This window comes from Sparus aurata, chromosome 10 (assembly GCF_900880675.1).
Source record: "Sparus aurata chromosome 10, fSpaAur1.1, whole genome shotgun sequence".
In the NCBI taxonomy this organism is placed as follows: Eukaryota; Metazoa; Chordata; class Actinopteri; order Spariformes; family Sparidae; genus Sparus; species Sparus aurata.
In genome coordinates this window covers 3,880,123-3,896,535 of record NC_044196.1, presented here as the reverse complement: position 1 = coordinate 3,896,535, position 16,413 = coordinate 3,880,123, and the positions used below count along the sequence as shown (strand labels likewise).

Genomic DNA, 16,413 nt, shown 5'->3' with positions numbered 1-16,413 from the left:
CAATCAGAGTTCATCACTGATGTTCTGGTAAACAACCACCAGAGGGCGACATGAGCACAGCAGGATTATTACCTCTGACAACGTTTCCACTGCTGGACCTCAGAACACTTCTGAGATATTTGTATTTTACTTCTGCAAATATGTTCTTTTTACTCCACTACATTTATTGAAAAACATAATTTTAGTTACTAGTTACTTTACAGATTACATGCTGCCCCAGAGCATTCATTTATTTGATCCACAATCAGATTAAAAACAACTAATTTAAAGGCCAGTTACGTCACAACGCTGCATGAAGACTGTCCCAATTGAAATGCTCCCCACAAATGCTGCCTCCTTTTCCTTCTTCCTGAGGACGCACCACCACATCCTTCACGGATATAAATTGCCCAAGATTCTTTGCGCGCTTGAAGAAATAAATAAATAAATAATGGCGACCTCAAGTGGTTCAGATCTTGCGTCTATACTCGGTTTTTACTGATTTGAACATCCAACACCAGATGTGTTAAACTTTAAGGGACATTATACCTCAAAATGTCAGTTAAAATACGTTAATAATGCTCAGCTTGATGCCTTTGGAAGTAAAGCCTGAAAAGCTTCACTTTCAAACGTTACATGTTCAGAGGTTGACTTATATCTTATATCTTATTGTGACTGTGGAGATGTTATAGACTCGTTTTACTTCATGTACATAAATGGACCAAGATGAACAGATTCAGATCAGGCTGCTTTATTTCAGACTGCAAAGCTTTAAGTCTAGTTAAACATTTGAATAAAGGGCTCAGTTTATGATTATCTATATTTTCTTGCTGTATTAGAACTCTTTTGTCTGTTGACAGCAAAACAACACACACAACATCTTTTACATGTCATTGTGTTTTAGGGAGCAAACGGAGAGCTTGTTAATGTGATCTTGTGTTGACCTTTTCTCTTGCTTCTCTCTGTGTTCAGAACAGTTCTGGAAACAACGGGCCTGCAGGGGAAGGTCGAGCCCAGCAGGCCAGAAACAAGTGGGACCATTTAAAGAACACGTATAAAGTAGCTGCAGGTTTGAATGATGATGTGGAAACTAAATTATATTTGTTTTACCCATGCAAGTTAATAAATACTTTGCTGACGTGATTGATTTCCACTGCCTTAGGATTGCTAATATCCAGGGACAGCAGAGGGTCAGCAGGAGGCCCAGTGCTGCTACTGGGTCCTGGTTTGTCCTCATGGATGAGAAGTTAGGACAGAGGCCTTCCACTGCCCCACCGTCCTAACTGCCAGGGTCGAGGAGGAAGAGGAGGAGGAGGATGAAGACGATGAGGAGGAGGAGAGCCAGCCAGGGCTGAGAAGGAAGAGGAGGAGGAGGAGGATGAAGACGATGAGGAGGAGGAGAGCCAGCCAGGGCCGAGGAGGAAGAGAAGGAGGAGGATGAAGACGATGAGGAGGAGGAGAGCCAGCCAGAGCCGAGGAGGAAGAGGAGGAGGGAGGATGAAGACGATGAGGAGGAGGAGAGCCAGCCAGGGCTGAGAAGGAAGAGGAGGAGGAGGATGAAGACGATGAGGTGGACGAGAGCCAGCCAGGGCCGAGGAGGAAGAGGAGGAGGGAGGATGAAGACGATGAGGAGGAGGAGGAGAGCCAGCCAGGGCCGAGGAGGAAGAGGAGGAGGAGGATGAAGGAGGACACGAGGCTGCAGAGAGGATGGAGAGGATCTTCTCTGCTCCAGAGGACAATCCTTACATCCAGTGACGGACTGGGAACAAAAAACGGCCCTGGCATTTTCACCCACCAGCGGCCCACGGAAGGGGGGTGCGCGCGCCCACGCGCACGCGCAATTTTTGACGCACGTAAAGAACAGGCACTTTTGATAGCCCCGGTGATAGTAAACGTAAATTCCCAAGCTATAAACAACTACACCCAAATACATAAAACACATTAATAAATCATCAGAGCCATTCGCTCCATAATACAAACGTGTCTTACCGTCACGCAGTCATCCATGTCTACCTCTTCATCCTCCTCTTGCTCATCCTCACTGTCCTGTCTCTCTCCCTGGTGTGCTGGTGCTAACAGTATTAGCACTAGTGTTAGCTGAAGCTGCACTTGATTTTAAAAACAAATCAGTCGGTTTGCAGCATTTTTCACCGTCAACCAACAGTGCTCTCTGAGATTTCTCTCTTTTTCTCCGCTCCCACCTTGTCTCGCTTGATGCCTCGATTCATTTTTTTTAAACTCAGTCAACTTCCAACAACCACACTCAGACGGTCCACTCGATTCAGTCTTGAAATTCCCTGAAGGCATTGTTCAATTTAACTTTTGCAAACAACTATTCAAATAAAAAAATGCAGGTACATTTGTTTTATTTCAAACCATGCACGTTTTTGAACATCTGAATAAGACATTTTGCTACAAAACAATGCAGAGTGATACAACATTTTGTGACTGTAGAAGGTAACCATGAATGTGATATAGAGACTCTTATGTGGCATATAAATAGTGATTAGATCGTCTATTAATTAGTATATTGGGAAGAGAAACATTTAGTCTCCCTTTGGCTTAAAACGTTATTGACGCTCGAAACAGCCGGGAGAAACGAGTTTGAGACCGCTCTGTGATTTGTCGGCCGGCCCGAATGGCCCTTTTGAGTGACCATGTATTCATTCATTTATTCATTTGCGGCTGCCTTTTGACGCAGCCGCTCCGCTTTATATGTATTTATTTATTTATTTGTGATGCGGCCGAGAGCGCGAGCGGCCGCATCACCAGGCGGCCGCAGTGGCATTTGCCCACATTGCCCAATGGCCAGTCCGTCCCTGCTTACATCTGTTGTTATTTACTAAATGTATGAGTTCTGTTTAAATTATTTGTTCATAATTGTTCATTTTATATAATTCATGAAATAAAATATTGTTTTATTGTTACACGTTGTCTCTTCCATTCAGCATCAAGTGCTACCTTTCAGGGACAACAAGGGATTGAATGTTTTCTTTTATTATTAAGGTCTTTTTACAACTATTTACAAAATAGGGGTTATTCTTTACTAGTTTTACTTGGACTTGAGAAGGTTCAGAACCTTTACGTCAGTGAAACATCAGTTGGTGGCTGAATGTCCGACACAACCTGAATGCAGCATTTCTCTGCCAGCGCTGATTTCTGGGAAACCACATGACCACATGCTGAAGTTAAATAGAGACAAGCAGGCCGCTGATAACAGCAGAGAGACCTGCTCCTCCTCAGTCATGTCCAGGTTCATATCTGCTCCACTGACGCTCCTCCTCACCTGTTCATGGATCATCGCTGTTAGTGGAGGTAAAAGGAGCGCGGGCGTGTCAGTGTGTGTGTGTGTGTGTGTGAGAGAGACAGAGAGAGAGCATACGTGTTCTTCTTCACATATGACGTCTGAAGTTCCAGTTGTTTACGTCTTTGAGTGTTGACGTCATCTGTCTATCTATATATCTGGAGCTGGTTCATGATTTGTGTCAGTTGAAGGACCGTTAGTCAGAAAGTGACACACTTCCGGTACCGGGGCGGTTCGTCTAACATGCAGTGAGCAGCTCTCCTACTGGTGCTGGGGAGAGGTAAGGGAGGGGAACCAGAACCAGTACCAGAATCAGAAATGCCTTTATTAGTTCTGCAAACAGTGAAATGTGTGCGACACAGCAGCCAAAGCACAGTTCAATATAACAATAGACAATAATACAATACAATAAAAAGGTAAGAAGAAGATCCAGAGCAGGAATAGAGATAGAATCTTATAAACATAATATGTACAAATACAAACAGTGTGGCAGTGTGTTGTTATTAATGGATAATAAATACGAGTATGAAATCTGCCCAGCTGGTGCAAACTAATAGTGCACAACTAATACAATCAGTATTTTCAGTCATAATAATACTGGCAACATGACATCATTGACTTGACATGTAAATGAGCAATACACAAACTGGATGAGATGAATGCAGACAAATTTAAGGCGGCCGGTTCGGGTCAGCACCGGGGACGATCCTCCGAGATGAGATCAGCCCAGAGACGGCTGCTACAGAGCCGGTTACTGTGGACGACTGTCCGCTCTGGACCTGGAATATACCTGATATACAAAAGTATAAAGTCATATTATCATTATTCTGCAGAAAATGTTCTGGTCACTGTTCGACACCAGTGCTCAGGAACAGCTTGACTGCAGCGTGGATGAACTCGACCACGAGGCTGTAATTCTAGTTAAATTAAAGAATTAAGGAAAATAAAAGTTTTTTTACAGTTCAGATAACTGAAAGATAATTTTTTACTTATTTCCTCTGTTGGGGGAATGTTTTTGTTAGTGACAAAATTACATTCTTTAAAAAAAAAAAATGTTGAAGTCTTTTTTATACATATAATTTCACAAACAAAGGAACAGACATACACAATCAGAACCCCTCACCAACCCCCACCCTCAGCCCTGGTAAGGTAAAAAATGAAATGAATAAATAAACAATTGCATGTGTTCACCTTTGGTTACATCTGAAAAGCAAAATAGAATACTGGGTCCAGTGCTGTATGAGGTCCAAAATAATCATAAGTTGATAGAAGTTTATTGGACAATATAGAACCGGGGAGCATGTTACATACTGATGTACTAGTTAAACTGATGTAATGATGGTAGTAAGACCAAGACAGAGCCCCGTATCTATTCATACTTCTCTGGGTTCCTCCTCACACTGAAAAGGATTTTTTCAGGTGTGCTGTAGGATGTTAATTCATTTAACCATTGTCTCTGCGATGGTAGAAACTCTGATTTCCAACTCTGCAAAAGACACTTTTTGCCAGCTGTGCCTGCAAGTAATATGAAATATTTTTAGTAAAGCTTGCATCTAGAGTTTGTACATCTCCTAGGAGCCATATCCTCGGGTCGGGGGGAATCTTGACATTTGTAGTTTTTGAAGCTATATTGATGATGCATTTCCAATAGTTTTCCAAGCTAGGACATTTCCGGAGCATATGAAGCAAGTCCCCCTCACAGGTTCTACATCTCTGACAATTTTCTGACAATTTGGAGAGGAGCTGTGGTGTATTTTGTGTCGTCTATATAGAATATAGTATGTTCTATTAGATATATTAAACTGTATTTGTCTGTGAATTGTTGAGATTATTACTGATTGAGACATTTCAAGCATTTTACACCAGTCATTGTCATCGTATCTTATGTTAAGATCTGACTCCCATTTCTTCTTTGTATTAATCTTATCATATATTGTAAGGTTATTATTTGAAATAACATTAATAGCGGATATCAACCCCTTACTAGTGTTAAATGTTTCACACATTATATGTTTTTAAAAAGGGGATTCCGAGGGGGATATGAGGAAAGTCTGAACAGTTATTGTGGATCCAGTGTCTAATTTGATGATATTTTAATAAATTATGTTTGGGGAGTTTAAATTTCTCTGTCAATTGTTGAAAGTTTGAAATTTTACCTTGAATATATAGAGCTTTAAGTGGCGTTTAATATCTTCCTGTACAGATTACATGCTGTGTCGGAGCTGAATCAGCACTTTTTTAAAATTCTTTTATTATTAATTCATTATTCATTTCCGACTATGATCAGATTATTAAGATGCATGTATACACCTTAGTCTGACTAAAATCGGATCGGATTTCTAATAGTCGAATGAAAACACCGAGATTATTCAATTGATAGTCGCATTACCCGTGCCTGTATGTGTTCCATCAGATTGAATTTGGATTTTACGTTCTGCGCAGGCTCGAGATTTTTGTCCCGGGGCCGTGAGCCGGAAGTAGAAGGACGGCGATGGCGTCTTTCCTCCGAAATCGCCACAAGCAAGAGCGCCATTGTGCATCTAGTTTGTTTAATTATCATGTACACCATATATTAAATGTACAAAGATGTAGCATCGTCTCGCTCTTCATACGCCATCTTTCTCGAATGCCGAGGAAGAGTTAGTTGTTGCTGGTGACATAAAGAGGTCAGCCGGAGGTGGCTCTGTTACCACTAGTTGAAATGGGTACAGCGTCACCTATCGTACCGGGGTATGACATGCTCTGGCCAGTAAATCGATTTTCTCACCAGCATGTATACTCGGACAATTGCAGTTGTCTGATTGAGTAGCATAGTCGAACTATGGCTGTAACCCGACTAAGCTGTGCATGTAAAAGTACTGCGAGACAAAACAATGTTTTGTCATTTCTCTGTTTTACCCCAGTTATCTCAAAATGTATTCAAACATAACTTAATAAAGATATTCTCATGATGAACTCCAACTGGATCCTGATGAACTTCATGATGTTCAGTGAAGTAAAATATATTGTCTCGTTGTCTCATCACATCCCTCTTGTCAAACCTTCTCAAACACCTTTCAATCCTGCTGTAGCTCGCGGACACGTCTCTCTAATAGAGACACCTGAGACAACTGCAGGACAGTCAACACAGCCATCATGACACGTGTTTATCGAGGCTGTGTTACTGTGGTGAAAGGCAAAACCTGAGCTAATCGACAGAATACAGTATAAAATCTAAAGTTTACTGCGGTACAAAACCAGTGGGACTATAAGCGACTCAGAAATCCAAGAATAAACAACTAGAACAGAGAGATGAGGAGACACAGTGAACCACAGCTGTAGAGCTCACAAACGCAGCATCCAACATGTGATTTACTGTAAACAGCTCACCGTCAAAGTTCAGTTCAGTCCTGGTGTCAGTGGACGGTCAGCAGCAGCAAAGTGACGACTGGCTGTGAACTGATGTCCTCCATGTGTTTCTGAAGTGAAGCTCAGTAAAGAGGACTTTGTGCTTGTTGTAGTTGTGACAGGAAGATGAAGATTTTTTGTGGTGTTTGTGATCCTCGTGCACGGTAAGATAACCTTCCTCCCTCTGATCTGATCGTCACCTCGGTCCAACGTCATGTCTTTTATGTGGATCTGTGTCATCTTCACTTCATCAGCGTGTTTCAGCTGCTGGACCATGTTTTCTTCACAGAAGTACATGAAGAACAGATTAAAGGCAGCAGATGTTCACTGTGTCTTTAAACCCTGATGAATGTAGAAGACTGTACAGTCACACTGTCCTCACTTCTGTTCTTCAGGATTAGATCCCTGCAGCTAACTCACATTCTGATGGCTTCTGTTCACAAACGTAATAATGATGCTTTGCTGACAGCAGCGTCACATGTGGATGTAAATGTTGGCCTTCATTCACAGAGTCTGAGTTGAGCTTTAGCAGCACAGTTTACAGGCTGCACACACTGCAGAGGACCACATTCACTCATGACATGAAATAAGGCTGCTGTCATTGACCCTCTCTGTCTGTGTGACCTCACAGTTTCCCAGCATGCCTCAGCTGTGGAGCTGTATGAGGGGGACCCGTTTGTCCTGCTGCCCTGTGAGTCTCAGACTTTTGAACTGGAGGAGCCCTCAGTGGTGTGGAGCCGCTACGATCTCAATCCTTCAACCGTCCACCAGCGTCAGCAGGAAGGTGACGAACTTAAAGACCAAAACCAGCTTTACAGCGACCGAACATCCATGAAGACTGACGCTCTGGAAACTGGAGACCTCAGCCTCAACCTGACAAAACTCCAACTCTCTGACAGCGGCTCCTACACCTGCACCGTCAGAGGGTTCAGAAGGGGGATAGAGAGAGAGCGGAGAGTGACGGAGGTACAGGTGCAGGTCAAAGGTCAGCAACTAACCCTAAAACCTCCTGTAGATACAGATCAGAGGTCAGAGGTCAGAGGTCATGTTCTTTATGTTTCTGGTTCCCACAGAACGATTCCCGTCCTGGGCCAAAGCTCTCCTGGTTTTCCTGGTTCTCCTGGTTGTTGGACTTGTTGTTTCTGGAGCTCTTTATCTACATTTTAGGCACTATTTCATGTCAGGTATGTCGCTACTACTACACTACCCATCATGCACCTGGGCAGCATCTTTACTCTAGCAGCTCCCTGACTGTTGAGACAGACTGTCAACAGTGAGGTCTGGGATTATAAGAGAAGGATGAGACAGTGAGGTCTGGGATTATAAGAGAAGGATGAGACAGTGAGGTCTGGGATGATCAGAGTAGTGATGGGAATTTTGGCTCTTTTAAGAGAGCTGGTTCATTCAGCTCCCAAGTGGCTCCTCAGATTGTTTGTTGCTTAAATGAATTTATTAAAATAATGTCAAATCATGTGTTAATTGAATTACTACATTATATCATCTGTTTATTTCATTTGTAGAGCCTGCTACAAATTAGATTTTAACCTTCAATATTCTACACTCAATTTAACAACATTTCCTACCGTCATTCATTTTCATTCTCTCTCTCTGTTGTGGTCTGTTGTCCTCTCAGTCTACCAGGTGGAGGTAGATTCAGGGGCGGAGTCTGTCCAGCTACCCTGCAAAACCACGGTTCACCTGCCTGAAGACGCTAAAGTGGAGTGGAGGGACAGAGACAACTGGACAGTCCATGTGTATCAGAACAGTTCTGACCAGCCTGAACAACAGCACAGTGATTACAGAGGTCGAACAGAGATAAGGAGAAAACTGCTGAGAACTGGAGACCTCAGTCTGACCCTGAAATACCCCACAGAGGGAGACAGTAACACCTACACCTGCACCATCTACAACAGGAAGGAACACATCCTGATGAAGAAACAAGTGAAGCTGAAGGTTGGAGGTCAGTACTGTAGATACAGGTCAGTGCTATAGCTACACGTCTGAGGTCAGTACTGTAGATACAGGTCAGTACTATACCTACAAGTCAGTACTATAGCTACAGGTCAGAGGTCAGTACTGTAGATATAGGTCAGTACTGTAGATACAGGTCAGTGGTCCATACTGCAGATACAGGTCAATACTGTAGATACAGGTCAGTACTGTAGATACAGGTCAGAGGTCAGTACTGTAGATACAGGCCAGTACTATAGCTACAGGTCAGAGGTCAGTACTGTAGATACAGGTCAGTACTGTAGATACAGGCCAGTACTATAGCTACAGGTCAAAGGTCAGTACTGTAGATACAGGTCAGTACTGTAGATATAGATCAGTACTGTAGATACAGGTCAGTGGTCCATACTGCAGATACAGGTCAGTACTGTAGATACAGGTCAGTACTGTAGATATTGGTCAGTATTGTAGATACGGATCTGTACTATAGCTACAGGTCAGAGGTCAGTACTGTAGATACAGGTCAGTACTGTAGATACAGGCCAGTACTATAGCTACAGGTCAGAGGTCAGTACTGTAGATACAGGTCAGTACTGTAGATAGAGGCCAGTACTATAGCTACAGGTCAGAGGTCAGTACTGTAGATACAGGTCAGTACTGTAGATACAGGCCAGTACTATAGCTACAGGTCAGAGGTCAGTACTGTAGATACAGGTCAGTACTGTAGATACAGGTCAGTACCATAGCTACAGGTCAAAGGTCAGTACTGTAGATACAGGTCAGTACTGTAGATACAGGCCAGTACTATAGCTACAGGTCAGAGGTCAGTACTGTAGATACAGGTCAGTACCATAGCTACAGGTCAGAGGTCAGTGCTGTAGATACAGGCCAGTACTGAAGATACAAGTCAGAGGTCAGTGAGCCTGTTGAAAGATAGAAAAATGTTCCTTACCGCATGCTGCCATGCATATAATCCATCTAAACATCTTTCAAGATTTCGCTCTTCTGATGAGCCTCCTGAATTTGCACCCAAAATGCTGTCAAAACTTGTATTTGTAATTCCCAACACAGCCTCCATAATTCTCGACCGGGAAAAAGGCAGAAAAAAGGTGTGGAAAAAACAAAAAACCTTAAGAAAAACAAAAAATGACCCCAAATCACATGGATGCTGATTCGCAAGGGACTGATATTATCTACAACAGGGAGGAACACATCCTGATGAAGAAACAAGTGAAGCTGAAGGTCAGAGGTCAGTACTGTAGATACAGGTCAGTACCATAGCTACAGGTCAGAGGTCAGTGCTGTAGATACAGGCCAGTACTGAAGATACAAGTCAGAGGTCAGTGAGCCTGTTGAAAGATAGAAAAATGTTCCTTACCGCATGCAGCCATGCATATAATCCATCTAAACATCTTTCGAGATTTCGCTCTTCTGATGAGCATCCTGAATTTGCACCCAAAATGCTGTCAAAACTTGTATTTGTAATTCCCAACACAGCCTCCATAATTCTCGACCGGGAAAAAGGCAGAAAAAAGGTGTGGAAAAAACAAAAAACCTTAAGAAAAACAAAAAATGACCCCAAATCACATGGATGCTGATTCGCACGGGACTGATATTATCACATGACCTCTGTGTTTGGTCAAATATGATAGGTAATTTGCGGTGGAATTTTTACTTTACAAATTATGGACATGGCAGATTCACACGGGATTAAGACCACAGACGACCTCTGCAATTATTACAAATTACTGGAGGTCCCCAGGTTATACTTGTCCTGTGTAAATAGGGCTTTTGTCAATTGGAAAAAGTGAGAGGAAGAGGGGAAAGGGGTTGCATTCCATCTATACACAAATTGTCTTTGACGCATGTTACAATATGCTGGACATTGTTGTGAAATGGCCCGGATCAACACACGATTCACAAATTTTAATGGAGAGTGGTTTGACGCAAATGCCGCTTTTATTGGCAATTCATGTTTTTCATCGCAATCTTCTAATTTGTAATTTTTGTCCGAAGCGTTTTTGTTGGGGGGGGGCACTTAATTCTCCTCATAAAAACATTTCTTTATCCAATATCTTTTCATAGGCTTTGTCATGGGCTTGTAGGCAACTTCCTTATTTTCACTTCATGCATTGTGTAGCCTAAATGACTTTTCAGCCAATCACCGTTGTCACCGCTTCTGAGTGCATCCTTATAAAATGACATCATCCATAGCAACAGAGAGTTACTTCTAGTTTAGGAGTCCACTGTTTTCATAACTAAAAGTAGGTCTCAGTGGCTTTGTGAATTACTTTTAAGAAACGACTCCTACATAAAAACTTAATAGTACTCCTAACGTTAAGATAAAAGTCTTTGTGAATACGGGCCCAATACTATAGCTACAGGTCAAAGGTCAGTAATGTAGATGCAGGTCAGAGGTCAGTGCTGTAGATACAGGTCAGTACTATAGCTACAGGTCAGTTGTCAGTACTGTACATACAGGTCAGTACCATAGCTACAGGTCAAAGGTCGGTACTGTAGATATAGGTCAGAGGTCAGTGCTGTAGATACAGGTCAGTACTATAGCTACAGGTCAGTTGTCAGTACTGTACATACAGGTCAGTACCATAGCTACAGGTCAAAGGTCGGTACTGTAGATATAGGTCAGAGGTCAGTACTGTAGATACAGGTCAGTACTATAGCTACAGGTCAGTTGTCAGTACTGTACATACAGGTCAGTACCATAGCTACAGGTCAAAGGTCGGTACTGTAGATATAGGTCAGAGGTCAGTGCTGTAGATACAGGTCAGTACTGAAGAGGTACTGTAGATATAGGTCAGTTGTCAGTACTGTACATACAGGTCAGTACCATAGCTACAGGTCAAAGGTCGGTACTGTAGATATAGGTCAGAGGTCAGTGCTGTAGATACAGGTCAGTACTATAGATACAGATCAAAGGTCAGTACTGTTGATATAGCTCAGAGGTCAGTACTAGGGCGGCTGTGGCTCAGTGGGTAGAGTGGGTCGTCTAGTGATCGGAAGGTCACCAGTTCGAATCCCAGCTCGAATCCCCCTAGTTGCATGTCGAAATGTCCTTGAGCAAGACACTGAACCCCAAATTGCTCCTGATGAGCAGTTGGCGCCTTGCATGGCAGCCTCCGTCATCAGTGTATGAATGTGTGCGGAATGGGTGAATGTGGCATGTGTTGTACAGCGCTTTGAGCTGTCGTTAGACCGGAAAAGCGCTATAAAAATGCAGACCATTTACCATATAGATACAGGTCAAAGGTCAGTACTGTAGATATAGCTCAGAGGTCAGTGCTGTAGATACAGGTCAGAGTTGGACTTCTTTCTTACAGAAACTTTCTTCCTCAGTCTGTAGAAACATGTTTCTACATGTTTTAAATGAAGTGATTGATGAATGTGATAATGAGAAATATGTATTTATGGGTGGAGGTTGTAACAGTACTGAGGACAGCAGGAACCATGCAGAGCCTCACGCTGCCTCTCACACTCGTCTGCTTCACCTCATGGAGGCTCAGGAGTTGTGTGATGTGTGGAGAGACAAAACACCTGGACACACCTGAACATAACTCACTGTCTGTGGCCAGGCTGGATGGCTTTATTGTTTTAAACATCATTTTAATGTGTTTAAAATTTGTGTTATCAACCCTATTGACTTTGTCAGCAGTACGGATCAGAATGTCACAAAGACCTTGATAAGTTCAGTAAAAGGTCTGGAGTCTGAAGAGGAGGAACTCTGAGACCCAGGTGAGACCACCAGAGACCAGAACCAGACTGAGACACTGAAGTTAAAAAGTCTCTTTTAGCTTCCTGCTGGGTGTCTCAGCTCAGGGGGTTCTGGTCCGGTCCAGCTTCCAGACTGTAGCCCAGATGGATGTTCCATCACACTTGTTCTTTGGTCTGGAGCGTAAGAATGGACAGAAGAGGTTCATTCACAGTTTAAGGTCTGACACTGGGCAGCTGCTGACTGATCACACTGCAATCCACAAACATGCTGTCAACTTTTCCAGTGAGCTGTTTGAATGTGAGCACAGAGAGCAGCAGGCAGCGTCTCTCAGCTTCTACACTGGTCTTCCTCAGGCTGAGCAGCAGAGTCATGTAGAGCTGGAAGCAGCTCTCTCCTCTGATGAGCTCTATGCTGCTCTGCAGAGCATCAGAGTGGGAAAGCTCCAGGAAGAGACGTCTACCTGTTGACTGTTAAAGTTTGTTGGTCACAAAGTGAAGCTGTCAGTGTTGGTGGAGTGGAGAAGAAGCTCAGTGTGTCTGGAGGGTTGATCTGGAAGACGGGGGCTGAAATACTGAGGAGTGTTTTTAGGTGATCCTTCATTTGTTCTTCATAACTGGGAGAATGTTAAAGGTCGTCTAGCGAGGTGGAAGTGGATTAAAACAAAAATGTCCTACAGAGGTCGAGTTCTCATCACCAACAATTTAGTATGGTCCACTTTATGACATCAGCTGTCATGTGTTGTGTTTGTCTCAGTCATTAACTCTGATGTGAGTCCTGTCTGTCCATGTTGTCTCATCCTGAGACTGTTTCTCATTGTTTCATGGAGTGTTGTCGACTGCTGCCTCTGTTTGTGATGTTGGAACATGTTTTCAGGCTATTTGGGGAGTTTTTTCCGAAGCAGAAGTTCATTCTGGGCTACAGGTCCTCTCAGAGACATAAAGACAAATGGCAGCTTCTTAATTTCATTGTGTGGAGGACAAAGATGTTGGTGTATCTGAGCAGAAGAAATGGAACAGAGACAGCTGTGGATGATGATGCTGTTTTACTGTTTGTAAAAATGTTGAAACTCTAGATTAGATTTTAGATTATAGATTTTAGTTATTACAGACTGATGAAAGATGTGAAAGTTTTCCAGTGTGTGGTGTTATAAACATGTGTTCTGTTGTGTTGTTGACGACAAGCTGTTCTTTGGGCGTGACTGACATCATTTAGATTCTGTGAATCTTCATTTATTGACCGTTTTGTTTTTTGATTGTGGTTTTAGAATTTATTTATAATATCTTGAATTTTGAATGAAGTATTGTTGAAATACAAAATCCTCTCTGTCTCTCTGTTGTGGTTTGTTGTCCTTCCAGTCTACCAGGTGGAGGTGGATTCAGGGTTGGAGTCTGTCCAGCTGCCCTGCAAAACCACTTTTCACGTACCTGAAGGTGCTGAAGTGGAGTGGAGGGACGGATACTACAGGAAGGTCCATGTGTATCAGAACGGTTATGACTGGCCTGAACAACAGCATATATATTACAGAGGTCGAACAGAGATGAATAGAAAACTGCAGAAACCTGGAGACCTCAGTCTGACCCTGAAATACCCCACAAACTATGACACAGGCACCTACACCTGCACCGTCAGGGAGGAACACATCCTGATGAAGAAACAAGTGAAGATGCAGGTCAAAGGTCAGTACTGTAGATACAGGTCAAGCAGAGTTGACAGTATTGATCTGAATGTGATGTTTTTATTTGATCCAGAAGAAAGTTGAAGGAACGAGCTGAAAGAAACAACAAATCTTTTCATCACTTAGAACAAAGAAATGCAGCTTTAATAGTTTGTATCAGTTATTGATTGATGATCAGTTCTCAGCTGATTCAACAAATCTTCACTTCCTGTTGAAGAAGTTGATCAAAGAAAATGTTAAATTTTACATCCAGAAATGTGAAAGTGACAAAGAGAAGCAACAAACAGCAGTTGAACACTGAGATGAGACATTACTGTGAAGACCACAGGGACAAAACATCACAACACCATCAGGACTCTGATCATGTCTAACACCTTGAAAACCTGGTTTTACTTCCTGTGTTTCTGTCCCCTGTTACCTGCTGCTCTCATCTGGTTCTGTCCTTCAGCTTTCTCTACTACTTTGTAATCAGTCAATAAAGTTATTCAAAACTGCTGTTGCTGTCTGAACAGCTGATGTTGTGCTTTGTTTCCTCTCAGACTGTGAGGTGGAGGTGAAGGAGGGGGAGGAGTCTGTCCAGCTGCCCTTCAGAACTACACCTGACCTGCCTGAGGACGCTGCAGTGATGTGGGACTGCTCAGACAGGAAAGTCCTCCTGTATGAGAACAGATCTGACCAGCCTGAGAAACAACACCAGGATTACAAAAACCGAACAGAGATGAAGAAAGACCTGCTGAAGACTGGAGACCTCAGTCTGACCCTGAAATACCCCAAAGAGACAGACATTGGAAGATACTGGTGTGGAGTCATCGACAAGGACGGAGTTATGCTGAGAGAGAAAAGAGTGAAGCTCAACATCAAAGGTCAATATGAAGATACAGAACAGGAACAATGCAAGCCACTTCCTGAAGGTTCATGAGGACAGCCAGGAGCACAACACCCACATGGCAACATGGAAGGAGTTGGGGGCCGTTTTGCAAAGTGGCTGACAATAGATAGAGAGAGATGACACTCTGAGGCTGAGAGATAATATGTTTGCACAATTCCTTATTTATATTGTATTTATCACTTGTTTCTTTCCTCAGTTTTTATTTGTGTGATATTTTTGACTTAAAAGAAATAAAATCTTGAATACATATATGCAGTTTCTGTGTGAATTTATAAACACTGATTGTGAAATTGACTGCGAAGCAAGAGGGCGCCAGCTAAGATCTTATAGGGCACCAAATTACTCAGGACCGGCACTGCATCCACAACATCAGGTTCAGTATTTTGTCCAAGGACACTTCGACATGCAGACCAGGGGAATCGAACCAGCAACCTTCTGATAACAACACGCTGGCTCTACCCCTGAGCAGATTTGTGATTGTTTGGGTAAAATAAAGGTAATAATATTTGAACTGACCTACTTTGTATTTGTAACTGAGTTCAGTTGTATTGGTTTTACTTGGACTTGAGAAAGTTCAGAACCTTTACGACAGTGAAACATCTGTCGGTTTGCAGAAAGTCCGACACAACTTGAACGCAGCATTTCTCTACCAGGGCTGATTTCTGTGAACCACTTGACCATGTGCTGAAGTTAAAACTGAGACAAGCAGGACGCTGATAACAGAAGAGAGACCGGCAGCAGAGAGACCAGCTCCTCCTCAGTAATGTCCAAGTTCACATCCGCTTCACTGACGCTCCTCCTCACCTGTTCATGGATCATCGCTGTTAGTGAAGGTAAGAGGACCGCGTGACTGCGTGTAACTGTGTGTGTGTCTGTGCGCGCTCGAGAGAGAGCATGTGCGTGTTCCTCTTCACGTATCCCCCCCCAATCCTGTTTGTGATATACATGGACAGGATTTCAAGGAGCAGTCGTGGTGTGGAAGGGTTACAGGTCGGTGACATGAAGATCGCATCACTGCTTTTTGCGGATGATGTGGTCTTGATGGCATCATCGGCTGTAGATCTACAACGCTCTCTGGATCAGTTCATTGCTGAGTGTGAAGCAGCAGGGATGAGGATCAGCACCTCCAAATCTGAGGCCATGGTTCTCAGTAGGAAACCAGTGGATTGCCTACTCCGGGTGGGGAATGAGTCCTTGCCCCAAGTGAAGGAGTTCAAGTACCCCAGGGTTTTGTTCACGAGTGAGGGGATGACGTGACGCCGCCTGTGACGCCGCCTGTGACGCACACCGAGACTTCCGTGAGATCGATAGCTGTGTTTACTGTGTCTCTCTCCTTCTCCGTCTATCTTAGCTGTTTATTCTCCTTCGATTTCTTAGTCTTCATAGTCATACAAGTGTTGTACCGTAGCTAACGCTAGACTTTGTGGACCTGTACGTATTTTGTTGAATTGAGCCTCTTTTACTGGGTAGTTTGTTGCTGCCCGGTTAGCTTCCTCAAA

At 43.2% G+C, this 16,413-nt stretch overlaps 1 protein-coding gene across 1 annotated transcript; it reads left to right on the top strand.

Moving 5' to 3' along the window:
* Positions 1-3,158: 3,158 nt before the first annotated feature.
* LOC115590373 (butyrophilin-like protein 2) lies at positions 3,159-15,010 on the top strand. Its single transcript, XM_030431723.1, has 6 exons — positions 3,159-3,294; positions 7,302-7,655; positions 7,744-7,854; positions 8,304-8,630; positions 13,706-14,026; positions 14,565-15,010. The coding sequence occupies exons 1-6, from the start codon at positions 3,159-3,161 to the stop codon at positions 14,942-14,944; spliced, it is 1,629 nt and encodes a 542-aa protein (XP_030287583.1). The 3' UTR covers positions 14,945-15,010.
* Positions 15,011-16,413: the final 1,403 nt, after the last annotated feature.

Bases quoted from the DNA above. Each gene is read 5' to 3' on its own strand.
- LOC115590373 (XM_030431723.1), top strand. From the start codon at position 3,159: ATGCTGAAGTTAAATAGAGACAAGCAGGCCGCTGATAACAGCAGAGAG. The intron at 8,631-13,705 runs GTCAGTACTGTA...TTGTCCTTCCAG, and splicing joins AGTGAAGCTGAAGGTTGGAG to TCTACCAGGTGGAGGTGGAT. The intron at 14,027-14,564 runs GTCAGTACTGTA...GTTTCCTCTCAG, and splicing joins AGTGAAGATGCAGGTCAAAG to ACTGTGAGGTGGAGGTGAAG.